Source organism: Eurypyga helias, unplaced genomic scaffold, assembly GCF_000690775.1.
Source record: "Eurypyga helias isolate BGI_N326 unplaced genomic scaffold, ASM69077v1 scaffold15545, whole genome shotgun sequence".
In the NCBI taxonomy this organism is placed as follows: domain Eukaryota; kingdom Metazoa; phylum Chordata; class Aves; order Eurypygiformes; family Eurypygidae; genus Eurypyga; species Eurypyga helias.
Genome location: NW_010250969.1, coordinates 1 through 19,960, shown reverse-complemented (window position 1 = coordinate 19,960; position 19,960 = coordinate 1). Strand labels below are relative to the sequence as shown.

The 19,960-nt window shown below is 37.8% G+C and overlaps 1 protein-coding gene across 1 annotated transcript in view; it reads right to left on the bottom strand.

The window, feature by feature from the left end:
• The window catches only part of RPGR (retinitis pigmentosa GTPase regulator), a gene marked incomplete at its 5' end in the record, with an annotated part of 40,400 nt that extends 20,946 nt beyond the window's left edge, over positions 1 to 19,454 (bottom strand). The window contains 6 exons of the mRNA XM_010151861.1: positions 4,916 to 5,065; positions 6,729 to 6,887; positions 8,695 to 8,757; positions 11,121 to 11,213; positions 17,666 to 17,791; positions 19,343 to 19,454. Coding sequence (XP_010150163.1) covers positions 4,916 to 5,065; positions 6,729 to 6,887; positions 8,695 to 8,757; positions 11,121 to 11,213; positions 17,666 to 17,791; positions 19,343 to 19,454 — 703 coding nt within the window. The remainder of the gene's footprint in view (positions 1 to 4,915; positions 5,066 to 6,728; positions 6,888 to 8,694; positions 8,758 to 11,120; positions 11,214 to 17,665; positions 17,792 to 19,342) is intronic.
• Positions 19,455 to 19,960: the final 506 nt, after the last annotated feature.

The window sequence follows — 19,960 nt, the reverse complement described above, 5'->3', positions numbered from 1 at the left end:
AATGACCTCAGCTGCAGAAAAGTCTATTTCATTTCATTTCTAATCTATGGACTGTGTTTAGGCTTCTCTGTTCAGTTTCATTTTCTGGTTTAATTCTCATCTTTATTCTTACACCTACGTGCAGAAGTACTCTCAACAGGCTGATACTTTGCAGTTACTTGCAGTAGTATCAATTTTCTACTCTATAACAGTAGCCAAATTAACAACAAAAAAAGCAACACAACGTGATTTGCAGTAACCAAAACATTCCATTGACAAAAAGAGATTTTATGAGGGATTCTAAGCAAAAAGAAAAAAAAAACCCAACAAAAATAACACTGTATTTTTTTGGAAGGTAAGTATTGCGTTAATAGTCCTGGATCTGCAATATATTTCCAGAAACAAGCTGATAAACCCCCAAAATCTCTTCGGAGTTAACTGCTCATGCAGTTCTCCTTACTTATGCAGTTCCCTTTGAAGAGACCAGCACTTCTTTTTCAACACTACTGCACTTCAAATATTAATCCAATCACAATCTAATTAATAGGATTAGAGATTCAAATGGCCAAGCTTTCCCTGGCTTCCCAAACTAATCAAGTTTATTACATTTTTTCAACTTAATAATCCAGCTAACAAAGATAAACTCATTTATTAAAGCAATTTTTGAATACATTACGCATCCCTTTAAGGCAAATAGTAGTCTAAAAACTATGAAGAATAGCTATTAAGCATAAAAAGAATCCAGTCAAACCCAGATACATTTTGAGTACAGTCTGTGTGCATACATCTGCATTTTAAGGACATTTTGTTCACAATGGAACTTGGTTATGTCATTTTGTTCTCTCACAGGAGTCACGTTCTCACGTGTTGAACTTTCCCTAGTGTATCACTTCACTCAGGTCACAGGAGCATGTCAAGGGAATGGGCACGCAAATGAAAAAACACCTTTGTCCCCAAAAGGCAAATGCACATACTGCAGATGACAGAGCACATCAGACCTGGCTGGTGGCAAAAGAGGACAGTAGACAAAAGAATTGGATCACTCTATGATCCCTTAAGCAAATGAAAAAAAAAAACAAACCACCTAAGTATTTATCCAAGACCAAATTGGTTGAAACCACCTCAACTGCTGAAATTCTGATAATGGAAGTGTTTATCGAATGGATGATCTTTAAAAATGGTCCTTAAAAATAATGAACAAAGTACATTAGAAAAAGGATTGCAAGGAACCTGCAAAGCTCTCTACGAAAAAACATCTGAGTGAGAATCTGTCTTGACCTTGCTTATAGTAACAGTTCGGGCAGGGGAAAAAACAGAAGAGGTCTAGTATATTCAATCCCTTTCTGGCTCCACGAATGTAATTCTGCTGTTGACACCAGAGTAGTGGTTAGATACATTGGCTTTCCCTGCCCTCCATCTCCTCCAGCAGGCAAATGAGCTAGCTATACATGCTTGTCAAGCTTAATGCTTTACGAAAAACTGTGCCCTCCTGAGTGAGTGGAGTCAAAGACTAGTCAAGTAAAGATCTGTACGTAGACTCAAAACCATTGCTACGCTCTTTCAGCTCGCTCCTTATTGCTTTGTTTGAGACATACCTCTAATATGGGGACCTAACGTCCCAAGTCTGCAAAAAGAAAAGAAAGGAAACAGATACTGGGAAAAAGTCCTAAAGAGGGCTGGGAACTATAAATTAAAAACTTCTTTTCAGTGGGACTCTCTGAAGAATGCAAAGTGAGGGGAAAGGCAGCAATCATCTTTCAAACATGGAGTAACCAAACCAGCTTCCCAATTCACGTATGGACACGAGCTAGCCATTGCCTGTGCTAAATTTCAAGCAAGTCTAAATTTCAGTGTTTTTTATTAAATATAATTCAGGATATATTCTGTTCTTCTATTCAAGAACTACTTTTGGCATCAGCAGGGCTCACATGTACATGGTAGAGCACAGGTGACTGACATGTTTAGTAGTTGAATTATCATCTGAAAGAAGGCATTCTAGAAAGCGAAAGTAAGAAAGGTGACATATCTTTTTGGAATAATGAGATTTGAGAAAACTGGGAGGGGTGGGGAGGTGGGGATTGTAAAACTGAAGTACAAATTCAGGTGATTGAATGATGTACACTTCCCAATAAAACATGCTTCTATCGAATAAAGGTTTGTGTCAGGACTCCACTCTACTTTTCACTGACATTACACTTGGCTTTACAGTAGTTAAACACCTTAAAGACAAATGTCTACTAAAAATCTTTTATAAAACAATCTGTTTCAAAGAAATATCAACTTTTGTTTAAAAAAAAAAAAGCTGAAATCCATACTTTACCACTTCTTTCCTCAAGTCTCTTATAAATGAACATCCTGCCCTGGAGAGGGCACTCTGTGACCACACTATGTATTCTAATAGCCTCATTAACCACCTTTTAGTTTTAACCCCAGATGTGCCTGTGACTCAAACCATTTGATTGGCCAATATACACGTTATGTCAAACGTAAATGCGTTAAGAAAAGGAACCACATGATGCCACACTCATCAGTTCAGCCCAGCAGCAAGTATCAAGTCCTACATCCTGCAACTGTGATTTGTTATTACAGTTAGTATGTTATTTGATGCTTTCTTATGTACCAGTCACGTTTTAAAAGTCAAAATGTAGTAACGTGACAGTATTCTAATAACTGCTAAGTTACAGGTGCTGAAAGCTTTCTATTAACAGTGTCTCTCCCATTTCTTCCATAGTAACAGCAACTGCAATCTAAAAAAGTTCCTCTGGTACACTTCATTGATGTTGAGAGAATTAATACAGATTATACACTCACCTGAATACTTCAAATGCAATTTTTGGAAATACAGAACCATTTTCTTTTCCAGATATTTCCTCCAAAAGCATATATTAAATATAACACTAATCACTCTAAATCCTAGTATACAAAATAAAATCATAAAATAAAAATTAATGGAATACTCCCTACGCTAGGTAAGCTTTTAAGCATACTTCAAGGCATAATTCAATGACTACTTGTCAATTGGGGGAAAAAAAAATCCTATCCCTGTAATATAAATATTCCAAATACTCATAATTATCTAGTTTGCTACGTTTTGAGGATGTGAACCACTGTTCTGAGCCAGTCTAGCATGTCCTACAGGCAAGTGTTTTCCATAAGTGAAAAAGGAATCCTAATAATACTAAATGAATCACCTTTTTTTTAAGCCAAACCTTTTAACACCATAGTGCCTTGACTTCCTTCCTAATTAGGCTGTAAGAAAAATAAGGTATCTACAGTTGCACTCAGACAGACACAGCTTGGAGAACTTCCAAATTCATAACTTAATGGCTAACTTAATAGGTAAAATAATGTGTGACTACGGTACACTTAGATTAAATGCATAAGCTTTGTTTTGAAACATCATCTGGATATACGCTGACACTAGTGCAACAGAAGATCAATTCAGTCTGGACCCTAAATTTCTATGGTAGTTAAAGTATCAGTCAAATAAAACTGTCAGCAAGGACCCAAAGGAAAGTAATCACAAAAATATTTCTCCTTTCACCACAAAAGAGGCCATCTGTGTGTCAGTAGTTTCAGCGAGACAGACTGAAGCCCAATTTGTGCAGGATTTGCAGATACTAAGGCTGAAAATTAAGATTTTCCATCTCACACCCAGGCCTGTTTAAACAGTAACAGGTTCAACAACTCCCTATTTTCAGAGGTGATAACCAGTTCATCTTCTTATTAATTTTTTAAGAGGCTCCATTTCTTCTACACAGCTGCTACCCTCATCATTTTTTCTCAGCCCCCTCCATTAAAAGTTTCCACTTCCTTCGAGCACCCAGCACACATTGTTCTCTCCCTGCCCTTAGATACTTGTCCCCAACCCTTCTTTCTAATGAGAGCTTCTGTTACATCTCACTGCAGTCTTGTCAGAGCATCAGCTCTTGGCTCTAAGGAAGAAATAGACATCTTCTTACTATATACCTGAAGTAAGGGTCATCTTTTTTTTTTCTTTTCATTTATTTCGAGTTCAGGAAACGGTAGATTTCCTAATAGGAGCTGAGTTCCCGATTAGTCGGAGGCATTTCATTCATTTACTGTAATAAAGTACCTGTAATAACAGTTGCACACTACCAGCATAACACCTAATTAGTATTTGTCCACCATAGGAAGTCCTCATTCTGTTAACAGCATATTCTTGGAGAGCTATACAGATATTGTATGTGGAAAAGTAAAATTTATCAAGTAAGCCGAGGAAAAGTTCCTGATGGAATGGTTCCTGTGTACCCATTACAAGTTTTACAATCAAAACTATTGATCCTTGGAAATCTTTAATTACTCTGAGGGGACTAAACTGTAAAGCTTAATAAAGTAAATCTATATGGCTGAGAGGAATTCATGACTGCTCATATATAATGCCATCAGCGTTGACTGATAAATTCACCTGTATTGGCATTATTAAAAAATGAGTGGCATCATCACTTTGGAAACCAACAGAGAGGTGTGAAGCAACAGTGAGGTGGGATGGTTTAAAGATCAGACACCACCTCACTGTAGCATATGCTTCTCATATTGTATACTGCCTAACTGACTTCAAAACTTAAAATTTCAGACATAACACATTTGCACAACAATGTGCAAATTCAGAAAACTAAGTGCAGTTTTTTCTCCTGGTACTGTTAATTCAACAAGAATATATAATTATATAGTAGATTACATAGGAGTTTCCCAAATAAATCAATTAGCAACACATTTTAGAGAACCTGTCTCTGGTAAAATCTCCCAGTGTGACACAAAACTACATAGATGACTTTCTGCCACATGGCAGTTTTTAACAACTATGGCATATCTAGTTTCAAAAGGAAGGAGTGCTTCCTTAGCTACCTTTACAAAGACAACAACCCAAGAACCACGGACTTGTCTCCACTAACTGCTATTCCCACTCTCTTACCTGTTATCAAGGCAGAGTGATAATATCCACAGGAGACAGAGGAAACACGTTTTCCAACATCCACTTGCCACGGGATACTGACATAGGTTTCATTGGCCAAGCCAATCTGACCTTCTGAATTGTCACCCCACACAAAAAGCTGCCCATCCTCTAAAATGAACACACAGATAGTTAACTGATTTAAATCCAAAACTAATTAAAAGTTAATCTACCAATTTAGAAGTATTTCATAAACTCCCTTTATGATACTACTAAATGTCATGATCTCAGGGACATACAATGGTATTTAGCACAATGCAACAAAACAGTCTGAAGTAAGAGGGTACCCCTTAAGCCTTTCAGAAGCGACACAGAACATTTAGTGATCAAATACCAACAGGAAAAGTACTATGTAAACACATTCCTTCAAAAAAAGGAAGACTGAGTGCATAAGAAAATTCAGTTGCCAGAGCTCAGTATGAAAATATCATAAATTTAAGGCATCTTCTCGTATCTAGCAGCAAGTCACTCATTTCTCATTCTTCCAAACTTATTCTCTGTTCTGACTTTGGTATGCATTCCACTTATTCTTGCCTTATCTTTCAGCTGTCTTCACAGGTGACTATATTGCCCAACTTAGTTTTGTTTTCCTTAAACTATCACAACAGCTGCTCCAGGTTTATTAGGACCAGCCTCTGCTGACACAAACACCAATGGCAGCAGTAAAAAACAAAAAAGGTAGCAAACAACACAAAAAATCTCTAGGTTTTTCTAGAATAGACAAGGTCTTCTTTTTACTTATTTCTTATTGGTGGGAAATAAGTTGTGAATAAAAAAACGTACCATTTACAGTGCTACTGAGGAAGCTGTTGGGAACTAAAATAATTTAAAGCTGACTTACAAAACTCAGGAGGATGTTAGCAGATGTCACAAAAAAATACAAACCAAACATGCAGGCTAGCATCTCTCTCATAAACTCTTATGTTCTCTGTCACATTCTGAAATACAGCTTCAATTACGCATCATAAGCATGTACAGAAACAGCTGCTTTGTAGCAAAACTTGAGAAATTACGTTTGAGGGTAATAAAGGACCACCCATCCAATGGTTGAAAGTGTTATAACACTGTGGACTTCATCATGTCGCAATTGTAAAACTTTGACATCGGAAAACTAGGTCATAGTCACAGGTTACACCTCTCTCAGAATTAGCAACGACACAGCTGTGTAGCCTGTACCAGAGGCCAAAATAGTTTCAGTAAGAAGTGGAATTAGAGAAACATAGTTTTCATAAGATTCATGTTTTGTAGCTGGCTTCCCTGGAAATAAACTGAAGATTTTTCCCATTTTGAACATACTCATACACTCACATAGGAAGGATTCCTACTAAACTAGTACAGGTTGAGCTCCCACTGAAGCCCATCACTCGTGGAAAAGGTCTTCTTCCACAAAAATTTTAGGAAGTTAAGGAGACTGACACCCCTTACCAGACTGTTGAAATAGGCTTTGGCTATGAAAGAAGACAGGGAGGCATAGAAAATCCCCCCACATATGCAGACAGAATGCTGGAATAAATGTTTCCCTGGAACAGCAGGCTGGACACATATAAACAGGTTTTATTAGCGGTTGCTCTTACCAGTTACTGCTGCTGAGGTGTATGATCCAGCTGCTAGCTGTTTGATCTTGTGCTGGTTGGTAAAAAACCTAATTAAATGAAAGAAGACAGGGAGGCATAGAAAATCCCCCCACATATGCAGACAGAATGCTGGAATAAATGTTTCCCTGGAACAGCAGGCTGGACACATATAAACAGGTTTTATTAGCGGTTGCTCTTACCAGTTACTGCTGCTGAGGTGTATGATCCAGCTGCTAGCTGTTTGATCTTGTGCTGGTTGGTAAAAAACCTAATTAAATGAAATGTGGTCCTTTCCTCTGTGTCACCTAATCCCAACTGACCTTCACTGTTACCTCCAGCAGCATACACATTTCCTTTTTCTGCATACAGAAAAGCACATGTAATACACAGAATGAAGACATTCTCATCAGTGGTAGAAAGTCAGAGAAACTGGAGCAAGTAATTTAATTTTCAATGTAAAAACATCACAGAAAAGTTGTGGTCTACTGCCCTGAACTATCCTCAAGTTGAAATGAGCAGTTGCTGTTGTAGCTAGCAAGGAGGCTTTCACGCACATGCTTGTTTCACTTTTCTTCCCAGGGAGGGTGGTGAAGTACTGGAACAGGTTGCCCAGAGAAGCTGTGGATGCCCCATCCCTGGAAGTGTTCAAGGCCAGGCTGGACGAGGCTTTGAGCAACCTGGTCTAGTGCAAGGTGTCCCTGCCCATGGCAGGGGGGTTGGAACTAGATGGTCTTTAACGGCCCTTCCAACCCAAACCATTCTGTGATTCTATGATTCTATGACTGGATCAGACCTTTCTAAAGGCCTTACATGTAGGTAGATGAACTGCATTTCCCACCATCCTGGAGACTGATCTAAAAAGCAAATATAACCAGAAGTTCTGCAAGAGTTCTGAGAAAAAGACTACTAGTAGCCCTGGCAGACAGAAGAATCTCCTTCCCCAGATAATGTATATTTTAAGATAAAGCAGTAGGAAAATGGTGAAATGATGTTACGAGCAAGAAAACTGAAGTCGTATTAGTACATAAAGAGATGCATAACATGATAGTTTAGAGTGCCGTGAATGAAATATGCTTTTGCTTAGGTTTTTATTAGAAATATTTGAGTAATTTTAATATTTAAATCACATTTGATTTAATTAACGAGGCCTTTATTTTGGTTTAGAATCTTAAAATTGATGTTAAAGCTAATGATAGATATCGTCAACTTAAGAGAACATTTAGATTTGTATTTTTAATTTTAGTATGTTTCGCATATAAAGTGCTCATCTATGATGAAAAAAGATAAGGCCCATTAATAACACAAATCCAGACACAAATGTGATAAGCAACTGACACACAATTTATAAATGGTCCTTGCTATATAAATGGCCACAAATTAGCTAGCAGGGTGTACACTAAAAGTGACTAATATTTACCCTGTGCAGTCTTGCATACTCAATGGTTATTAAAATGTTCCGGTTTATTCTAATAGTCTTATTTACAGTGCTCAGGGTTTCCCCATACATGAAGCTAATAATCAAACAATCCTCTTTATAACATTATGGCAAGGTAAAGGATTGCAGCCACAAAGATGGCTATTCCATTACATAAATTTTAGAAGCATGACAAGAATTTGCATCAATTCTCTGTATACTGTCTCTCTAAAAATTTATTTTTAGTTGAAATTTACAGTTTATTTATTTATAGCTTAATAAAGCAACTTGTAATCGAAATAGCAGACAACCGTGTCTAACCAAAAAGCAACAAAATTTGAAGACTTGAAAACATTCAGTTCTACTATATTTGCTCAGATATATAACTTCACACTAATAAAGATAAATCACTTGTCAAAGGTAAATTTGAGTACAGATACATAAAAAATATTAATATACCTCTGTAGGGCTTAAATGAAATATTGATAACTGTTAACCACACCTCAAATGCCAGCAAGAAATTTTTCCACCTCTCTATTGCTAGCAAACTCCTATACAACATTATTTTATAAATGCATTGGCTCAGAATAAATCAAGCATTCAAAGAACTGGATATCAAATCCTAAAGTTTTAACAGTCCTGCTTTCGTTTATTTTTGCTTCCTCAAAACTCCTGGGGTTCCTAATGTAATTTTGTACGAAAGCAAAGGAAGAAATCTATCTTTAAATACGTATATAATATAGGTTACATACCTGTGTAAACTAAAGTGTGGTTTCTTCCACAAACAGCAAGTTTTGTTTTCTCTGGTTTTAAAGCTATGAATTAAAACCAAAGGGGGGGAAAAGTTATAAACAAACTGATAGCTGGTTCAATGACAAAATGATCTACGCTCTAGAGGGAGCTCTGATTTTCTTCACATTTTTACCAACAGAATGATTACAAGATTCAGTGCCCATTTGATCTGAGCACATGACTTAATGTATCAGGATTCCCTGAAGAAAACAGATACAGGCCTTTAAAAATTTAACAGCCGACACTCAGGTTAACTTGATGATGGCTACTTCATCCCACTGCCACATGCCCCAGAATTTGTCATTTATGGGATATGCCTCAAAGTATTTATCAGGTTGCAGAACAAAACGCATGCTTAAAGCGGTCTTCAGTTTTCATTAACATTACTGTTCTCAACTCCCTCTGATGCTTTTCCCACTACCTTAAATCTTTACAATCATGCTGTTCTTTTGCCTTATCATCCCTATCTCCCTTCTTTGTGCATGGCTACCTGTTTTGCTAGACTTCTGCTCTGCACAGCCGTCTTATTGATCAGTAAACTCAATTGCTAAGGACAGTCGTATCTGGACGAGCACCTAAAATATTTGCATATATCATCCTGTCTCCATTTCAACTCAATTGCCAACACTCGTTGAGTGTACTTCTCTTCAGTCTGGTCACTGTGAAAGACAGGGAATGTATGTGAGAGGAGTCAAAGAGTTATTTTGCTGGGAGAGAATACAGAGGTGGTGCCACACCAAAGCCAACAACCATAATCCCTTTCATAAACCCTTTTTCAGTCCTTCCAAATGAACTTTCAGCAGGTCCATAACATTAAAGCCCCTTCTACCAAGTCACTGAATAAATCTATCTACTGAAGCATGAACTGTCTCTGGTCTATCACACAGACACAAACATAAATTGTCCAAATTCAGGTTCCTGCCTATCCTATCCAACACCTACTACTACCACCTGGCTGGAACCATAACACTTTCAATGTGGTTCTCTTCATACAACCTTAATTTGCTGCTTTATATCCCAAAACTCTGTCTCCAACTTCAGAGCTAATCCTAATCAGCTCTTCAGAAGCCTGTGCTCCCTAACCTTCCTCCCACTTAACTTATCAATTGTATCTGATGAGCCATGCTATATTCACAATGTTGCTGGCAATTTTTCATAACCAATTTCATTAGTCTCTTGTCAAGTCCCAGAAGAGTCTCTCAAAAAACATGCAGCCACAATCATTTGTCCCCAGGCAGAAACTGAGACGTGTCCTTACAATCCTATTCCCAAAGACAAGGGATGACTGAAAGCTAGTTAGAAAAGCTCCAGGACTTTCTTCCGCTGCCTACTGCCAAGAGAAGAAAGATACCCCCCTTGCAACTTTTTTTCAATGGATGGCACATCTGGTCTGAACTGCTGTCATCTTCTCTTCGGCTTTTATTCTCCATTGCAATTTGGCAGTAAAATCAAAACTTGACACCCAAGCCATGTAGCCAAGCCAAGGTAAGAACCAATCTCCCACATGGCTGACAGAAGATGTGAACCTGAGAGTAGCTGCATTCTCCCTCTGAAGTGAAATAGAGAGAGGAGCAGATAAAGGACAGTAGAATAAACCAAATCAGGAAGAAAAGAGTTTGAACAAACAGAATAATTTGTTTTTAACAATAACCTAACAGATCGATCTGCAGAGAGAAAGGATGAGGATAAACATTCGGTGGTGAAAAGAAATGGGTTAATGGGATAGATCTGACTTGACACAAGTGAGGGGGTAGGGAAAAAGTATTGACTTAGTTTTGTTTGACCAGATAAGACCAGCTAGGAAAGATCAAGAAGATAACAGTGCCACGAAAACATATTTTATAATGCATGAAAGAATACAGGCATTTATTTTACTGCCTCATACAAATATTAACATTTATGTCCCCTCAGGCACTTCTTGCTAACAATGTAGCAGTACTTGTAGAAAGTTCCTGATAGATTTAGTTCATTTATAAAGGTGCTAAGACAAATGTGATATAAAGGTTACACAATGCTGTTGGAACTTTGATTTCTAAGGCAGAGACAACAAACACTGCAGAGACCAAGCACCTGATTAATGTCTTTGCAGTCACAATGAAGATGTGGTTTGTCAGAATAGGCAAATATTACATAAAAAGAAAGTCCTCGGAAAAGACAGGATTTTATGTATCTGAAGTAATCTTCAGATATAAAAGGACCCAGAATTTGGAGCTGTTGGAAAATCAAGCAGGGATCGTTTTGAGCTACTTTTATGAGCTGTTACATTAATGCGCTACACACGATGACTCAAGAAGGCAGAATCAGTTATTTTGGAACTGCATCTTATAAAGTACCTTTTCACAAGGGTCTCCTTTCAAAAAGACAAAAGAAGAGAAATTAAACCAACCTTTAACACATGTTGGTTTGCTGACAGTGTTCTTTGATCCCAGTCCTAGCTGGCCCCAGTTGTTACTGCCGAACATGTATAGTTTACCATTCCCTGAAAAAAAAATGAACAGTCAGAATCCATACAAGTGTCTGAATACTTTATACAAGACAAGATGGTCATTCACACACTACGCTATTTATTACTTCCTTTTTAATCTAAGGTTTAAGATTAGGCAATTCAATACTTAAGTGTAAACAATAATTAATGTCCTTGTGGTTTTTCAGTACAAAAGTAGTAATTAGACCGTAAGAAACACTACATACTAAGAAATCTCCAGCCAGATGAAGGGACAAAAAGCAGAACAAACATCCTCTCTTTTAATTACAGCACAGATAAAGTGCACTTCAGAAAATATTGGACTCTTGGACAGACCCTGAAGTTCTGAAACTACATTATCTATAAGCCTATTTATAACAGCACATTTAACTGAGCACCGATATCTTTTACCCTAAAGACAGGAATGAATAATGCAGCCATATAATTAATACAAAGACAAATTTGCAGTATTCAGCGTATTTGGGGGGTGTGTGTGGTGTTATTTCTTTTACTGCCAAATGTCTTCTCTTAAAATTATTTACAAATTTGCACTTCTGAAGAACAGTTTCTGATAAATTTTCAAATGTGTTCACAAATTGTACTGATTAGTTACTCTGCATCTAAAGAAGGAATGCATAAAACCACCATGCAGGCAGGGAGTCTTGTGAACCTAAATGCAAACATTAGATTACAAATCTTCAACAGGAGCAATGCCAGAATCCTATTTCAGAAATGGGTATGATGTGTCACAGAATGTGCAGGTTGACCATTATAATGAATAGTTGCAATTCTGAATGACCAGAGTTTTTTAAGAGGATGGTATATGAACAGATGAAATTTTTGTCATCAGGTATGCAAATTAAATATCCCAAACTGACTACTGTCAATACCTTAAAATGAATTCATTTAATTTCATTTCATTTTTTAAACTATTACTTTTTGTAAAGCTGTGAAGTTCACAACCAAAGATAAAACCCTGGTCCCAACAGAAATCTTTGCAAAACAATAGAAATGGATTTGTCAAAAAACCAAAACACCAACAAAAAAACAACAAACTTCACTACAGTTAAAGGCAGTTTGTTTACTTTTGATGAAGGTCTGCAGTGCTCTGTGAGTTAGACTCCATCACAAGGCTGCCATGTAAATAAACTTTGAGCCCAAGTCATCAAAAGTTACCACATGACGGCAACGCATAACAGCAATTCCACATAATACTGCCAAAATATTATGGCTGTTCGTACTTCAATAGTGTAGGTTCCCATTGAAGGTTCTGAATGTGATTTACAAAGACTTTGAAATATATTGAAAAGTTTAAAATATAACAAGAATACTTACTCTGTTAAAAAAATCTATTAATTTTCTTAAATATAACCACATGGTTAAAAAATCCCACAAACCACCAACAACTAACAATAACTAGTATCTAAAGCCCCAATCAAATTGTTAGATTTGACAGTTCTTGGAGCCTGGGGCTATGTGTCAACATTATGTCATTCCAAGAAAGCTGGAAGGGAAGAAAGTCTGAGGTCAAGCCTCCACTCATGGTGTTTTACTAATAGCATTTACATCACCATCCCAATTTTGATAATGCAGTCACGTGAAAACACACGAACTCTCTGTCACCGAGAGCAAAACGCATCTTAACAGAAAGAACTACTAGCAAATGGCATCCTATATTGGCATGTTTCCTTGTATCCTTGGTTTACACTTTTTAGCTGCCTTTATAGGACAGTTTGTTCCTGTGGGAATATGATGCACCAAGCATCTTTTATCCATTCAAAATCCCAGGAGATCATGCTTTCCATCCTATAATCTTATACCAGTCTTTAAATTCTGAGGCATTGCTTTTTAAGCCAAGGAGATGAATAGATGAGAGGAAATTTTTTACACTCTTTTACAACTAGGTGACAGCCTTTTATAATTTCAGACTTCCAACACTTGGCAGTGTAAGAGAAAATAAGACAACCAGGAAGCAGATAATTGAGACAGTGAATGAAAACTAATAGGCACTACAGAGGAACCTGAACAAATGCCTGTAACAAAGCAACATTCCTGGGTCTGTACAGCAGATCAGGGTTTGGAACAGACATGATGCAATCTAAGCTGGCCAGGAAATGACAGAACTTTGTGGGTGAAAGGCCCTATTTTCCTAAGTGCATACTGAGATATCTCCAGCCATCACCACAGATGCACTGAAGCGAGAACTAGTTCACCAGCAGACAAATAGGCAATGATCCTATTTCAAACCTTCAGATTGCTCTTGGTGTTTTTTGCTTCTAATTTGGTGCTGACATACAGAGACTGTGGCCATCTGTCATGGCTGGCAGAGCAAGATCATGACTCTGGGCAGCAGAAGGGAAACGAGCATATAAAGAAAGGGACTACTCGAACTGTTGTGGTGATGAAAACATACTTCCAACACCAGTCTCCACCTTCATCCTGATGCAAGCCTGGAGTATTTCTCCAAAGTACGTATGCGTTGGCTTATCACCAGCAGATGTTTCACCAGGTATTTAGGGATATTAGGGAAGCCACAAGATGTTTACATCTTAAGGAACAGAGGTTTTTTTGAGAGACTTCAGGAAGAGAGCGTCTCCTAAGCAGTACGCTTCTCATAGGAGTAGCTGCTATCACAACCGTGATGCATGGGAATGCCATCTGTCACGTGCTCCCCTGGTTCATGAAGCACTACTGCAGGCATTCTTTCAGCAGCTGCGAAACACCAGCTGAAATCCTCAACATGCTTCCTGATAACAGCAGGCAGCCAAGTATTCCTGTTGTTTATGATTAAAGGTGTGTTTTACACATTCCCCCTCTTGCTTCCTAGATTATATTAGTGTGAAAGGAAAATAAAGTGGAGAGACAAGGCACAGACTTTAAGCATGTATCACAAGTTTCTCCTGAGAAGCTGTATCTGAAGAATAAGTAAAAGGGAATATTTTCAACAGAGTATCACATGCCAGGCATCGTGATTTTTTTTAATTTATTTGTGCTATTTTGTGGATAAACTACATTAACAGTTCATTTAAAATTCATATACAATTCAAATACATCACACGAAAATGGGAATGACATCAGTTTTGCCAGGTAAGTCACACTATTCTCAAAATAAAAGCTTTATTGAGCAATAACAGTCACACTTAGGACACTTAGCATCACACAAACAGAAACAGCGTAGTATTTTGCTTGCTCCTACACATATCAAAGATCACCACAAACGTATACTAATCTTCCTCATTTTCCCCTTGCAGTTGATGCAAAAGAAATTGTGCCATGTTCTGATGGCCTGCTGGTAGGCAGAAAATAGAAGGAATCTGGTGCCCAAAGACCTGGAGATATTCCAAGGTCTCTTTGGTGTGAATTGTTGAAGGTTTAATGCCTTACAAAACTCCAAATTATGAGCATACTATCTGGTTGTGGTTGCATATGCATCTCTTTTCACTTCTACTTTTACACTTGATACTTCTTTCTTTCCTTCTGCCCTCTTGCACTGGGGGCTTCAATTCTCTCCAGAGTTCTGAGTTCAGAAAATGTGTCTTCCATCATCACCATTTTCCCCCTTGAGAACAGGATTGGTTTCTTTGCTCAAACACGGGCAAGCTGCCTAGGATACTCTAATCAAGGCAAATAAACAACAGGACAGCTGTTAAGTTTAAGAGTTTTGGAAAAAAGAAAATTAATAGAAAGGTATTGGGAGGAGATTCTTAAGAATATGTGTAACATCACTTACTTCACACCAGCTCCCAAGAGAATGAATACATTGCTTTCCAAAGCCTGCAGTTACAGAAGATGCAGGGAGTGAACTGTCAGTATTCTTGGGCCAAAAAATAAAGAAGTGGGGCAAGAAATATTATTAAGCATATACACAAGCGATGCGGGAAGATATACTGCTCATGACTGCGTTAAAGAACTAAAGACAACTGCTTAAAATATCTTCTGCTTCAATATTTTAACGAAGACTGTTCTAAAAGTAGAGAGCAAATGAATAAAGAAACACAAATTTCAATCCCAAACTCTGAAGCTGGAGAAGGGAATGTTTTTCCGACTAGCTCAGCAGGCCAACTCAAATTCAGCAAGTAACTGTAACTGGTCCTTTTTATTCCATCATATAGCCACAGTATGTAAGCAAAATTTTGGACTCCTGACCTAGAAAGCCAAAGAACAGTGGTTTATATTTGATTTACAGTTTTCTTCCTAAAAGTCATATGGGAATATTAATGCTGAATTAGATTAAAGACATATTTGAAAATTTCTGAATGTTTTGTTCGAATGCTAAATATTAGTTCCTGTACATTTTCTTCATTTGCCTTCAGTCACGATTCAGTGCCAGATGTAGCTGCCCAACCAGGTTTAAGGAATGTTCTTGTATCAGTTTGGGTGAACACTTATGATTGTTGAGACATGTTAGTGTAAGACAAATGTATTTCTATTAAATTTGAATTCCACCTCATATTTCCTCTGTCGCCTACATACATAGGTCCCACTACCTCTTCCAGGGGATGGGAAAAAACAAAGGAAGGGGGAACTGTGTGACCTGGACATAAAGACTGAAAATAAAATGAAGCATGCACGAACACACACCTGCTTGAGATAGTCCTCCTTCCTCAGTGATGTTTGTCTTTCATCTCTTCCAGGTCAGGTTCAGCTGGGTTTCAAGAAGCTCCTGGTTTCCCACAAGGTCCGTACCCTTCCCCGTAAATTCATTATCAGCGTGCACTTCTGGAGCTTTTATTCCGGTTGTTACTGCAGCTCAATGTCATACACCAAGGGCTGTAATTCCACTGTATTCCAACTCCATCTAACAGCAGAAATGCGAGGTGCACACGGGCATGCACAGGTGTGAAGAACAAATGGGGGACAAAGATTTTCTTTTTCCCTTCTTCACCTTTTTGTACGACTCTGGCAGTTTCTCTACCTTTGCTCGTTGTTGATCAGTATTTTACCCTCCCTTTTGCCTCTACTTTTCAATGCCCCAAAAAGCCTCTTAGTACCAAAGAAATTTTGTACTCGTGCTTCCACAGTTCCTTCTCATCAAAAGCTTTGAGAAAATAAAGATATAATTATCTAAAAGTTGCCCTGGTGACGTATCTGCACACTACAAGAGGAAAGGCCAGCTACAGAGATGTTTTTGAAACATGCTGCGTATATTAAGGTAACAGGGAGAAGGGGAGGCAGTGGAGAAACAGTGCTGCAAGCAAATCTATGCAAGTTGACCTCTTCAAAAGCGTTATGTAAGTGGCCACTACCACAGTGACACAGGAATTAGGGGATTGCTGCTGATGAGGTTAACTGTGCTGGCACAGGCATATGCTGAGGGAACTCTAGGAGGCAATTAAAACTGGCTAGTCTAAACTGAGAGTTATACTAATATTATTTCAAACTGGGTGTGGGCATACAAAAGGATATATAAACAAAACCTTTCAAAAGGAAAATTTGACAGTGCCCCACAGGTTACATTCTGATGACTTTTATCCAACAGGCAATTGTTCACCCAATAAAAAAAATGACAAGTCTTGTTCAAAATAACTATTCGTGGATAATTCCTCTTCTATGAAGTTAGGCTTGAAAAATTAATAGTCTAATTTCACCTCAAGATGTTCTGCAGTCCAAGAAAACTATACTCTTTTTCTACCTGTCTGGAATAGTTCATTCTAAAAATCCAGCATTTTCAACTTTGAGGACATAGCATGAAACCCTCAAGAAATTCTTTAATGGGCAATGACCAATTGGGCACTGATGAGAAATAAATACATTCCAATAAAAAAAGTTTTGAAAATATACATATAAATTTCATAACATGGTCTTATTGTCTATCAGCAGTTGATTGTCAATACAATCGATATACATGCTCATCAAGAAAAGAATAGCCCCTTCCACGTAAAGTTGAACAAATTCTTCAATAAGTATTGTTTCCATTGTTTCAAAGAAATGAAAATAAACATTAATACTGCTCACTGTACTGCATCTGAGCTTCTTTGAATGTTTTTGCAATTTAGTTCTGCTTTTAGTAGGGTTTTCTGAAGTTTTTTGACTTGGTCTGTCAAGGGTTATTTTCAGTTGACAGTTAACAGTAATTCAAATCATTTCAGACTTACAGTCGTGTCTATTGTTTCAGGCAGATTCCTAGTGAACTTGTTGACTGTGTTCAACAGATACTGTTTACTCACACAATACAAACCTCTGCATTTAAGACTGCCTACTAAACACTGTCAGATTCACAAGAAACAAGGTGAGCAAAGTCAGGCTTACTTTAAATCCTGTGTGAAACATTTTTATTACACATAACCTCCAGTTCTTGGGCATGTCTTGTGAAAAACACACTAACTTCAAAGGCGTCCGATAGTTCCCACAGAACAGTCCTCTCTCCTCTCCACAATCTCATTAGATATATTACTTCAGGATTCAAATAAGAATCACAACTTTCCAAGCTGTCCAAATATATCATATATTCCATTTCCAATACTGACCTGTAACAATTGCGGTATGTTCGTCTCCACATGATATAAGCACAGGCTTGTCATTTTTGAACCAGAACTTGCTAGGAATATCTTCTGCAAATTTGCTTTTTCCAAATGTGAAAACAGCACCTGATTCTAAAACACAAAAAAGATAACGTAGATTTTAGTGAAAACAAATTTTGCCTCATAGATTTTGAAGTAGTAATTTTCTATTCAATTGCATATTTTAGTTTCCTATCTTTTTCTTTCTTTAATTAAAAAAAATGGCTGCAGTGTTTTCTTCTATTCTGTTTCACCAAGACTACTTCATTTCCAAGCTCACATTTTAGTCCTCTTGATTTGACCTTTTACAAGGGCCTGTAGTGACAGGACAAGGGGTAATGGGTTTAAATTGAAAGTGGGGAGGTTTAGATTGGATATCAGGAAGAAGTTCTTCCCAGAGAGGGTGGTGAGGCACTGGAACAGGTTGCCCAGAGAAGCTGTGGATGCCCCATCCCTGGAAGTGTTCAAGGCCAGGCTGGATGAGGCTTTGAGCAACCTGGTCTAGTAGAGGGTGTCCCTGCCCATGGCAGGGGGGTTGGAACCAGATGGTCTTAAGGGCCCTTCCAACCCAAACCATTCTATGATTCTGATTCTTAGCATCCATGAATTTCCTAATAGAATAGGTGTTGATGCTGGTATATTGTGTTCTGAGCATATGATGATTTATTTATCTATGTACTTTATCACTACCTTCCAAGAAAAACTACTAGGTGCGTAAAAGAACAAAGAACTCTGAATAACTGACCCCAGAAAGGAAAATAAAAAGCTTATCCCGAAAGCAGTTTGAAACAGAGTTCTCATTTTCGTTTATACCAGAATTCAAACAGGTTTTCCAAATTGTATTAGAAAGAGACACACATGCTGTAAAGAGGTGACAGGCTCGAACCTGACCACTCTTCCTCGCCCATCTGAAAAGATACATGTCCTCTGAAACCCGAGCCCCTAAAATCAAAACTCTCAGCCTTGAAAACATGGGTTGTCACGACTGTCTTTGATCCTAAGACCGTGATCTAAAACACCCAAACCAAACCACCCCAAAACAAAAGTCCAGACAGCTCTTCTGCCCTTGTATTCTGTCCAGTTTTCTCAATTTTTCCCACTTTCAAAAGTGTCAGCAATGTTGTTTTAAAACATAGAATGTTAACTATTCACTCACCTTTTGGTTAAGCATGTGGCTTGGCACAGAAAAATAAATCAACTTACAGGTTAAATAATTTACCAAAAGCCATGCAGACAATGTGAGGAAGCACAATTAGTCCTATTTTAAAATGTCAAACCTTGTGCTTTAAGTAGAGAGTAATTTTTTGGTAAAGAAAACAAACAAACCAACCCCAACCTTTTTTTTGCAGACTTTTTGTTAACAGGTAAACTGTGATAACACAAATACACACAGTAACACTAGACGGCTTCTGTAAAATTGCATGTAATTTCATAGGAACATTGAAGCATCTTCATGTATTTACCCTCAATGAAACCAATCTCATCAACAGTCTGCACCCCAGATCCAAAACTCCTTTAAGTTTTCCCTTGAATTTGATATTCATTTTGAAATGATTCTTTAATGTAAATGTTTTCCATATTTGTAAATGACATGTTATTTTATGTATGAGGTTCAGAAGAAGTCTATAAAATTGTATTTATTACCCCTGTAGATGTGTTTCCCTTTCACTGCTTTATTAGAAACAAGCCTTGTGCAGATGAATTCAAGCTCTTTAAAGAAGGCGTTGAGTTTTTTCCTCATTTTACGCAGAGACACCTACAAACACAGACATACTAAAGCGCATCAGAAAAGTCTACTTTAAGTTTTAATGTCCAGCCAGACAACCATGCTGCATGTTCCGACGTGCTTACAGTGATCTCTTTGGCACTCCTGCCAATACAGCCCTCTCTGGTTCATTTCTTTGTCATTCAGAAGCACTAACATGAAAAGATACGTATTCTTAACTCAGTGCATATGAAAAGCAGATAATTTAATTCACAAAAGTCCTTCACACCTCATTGGTTTCACAACTGAAACCTAAGTCAGTTTTAAAACTAAATCCTACCAATTCATAAAATCCCAGGGAACACAAATGAGGTTTTGGCTGTCTCGGCGCCGAGCAAACGTTTAAAAATTACGGTAGGTCAACCTACGGACCAAAACGCACTTACTAACTGACAATAAAAAGTCTGCTTAACACTGACGACAGCCAGGTTGTCGCTGTCTGGTCTCTGACGTCAGCGTGCGTATTTCCCCCGGGCGCCGGAAGACACCGGCCCCAG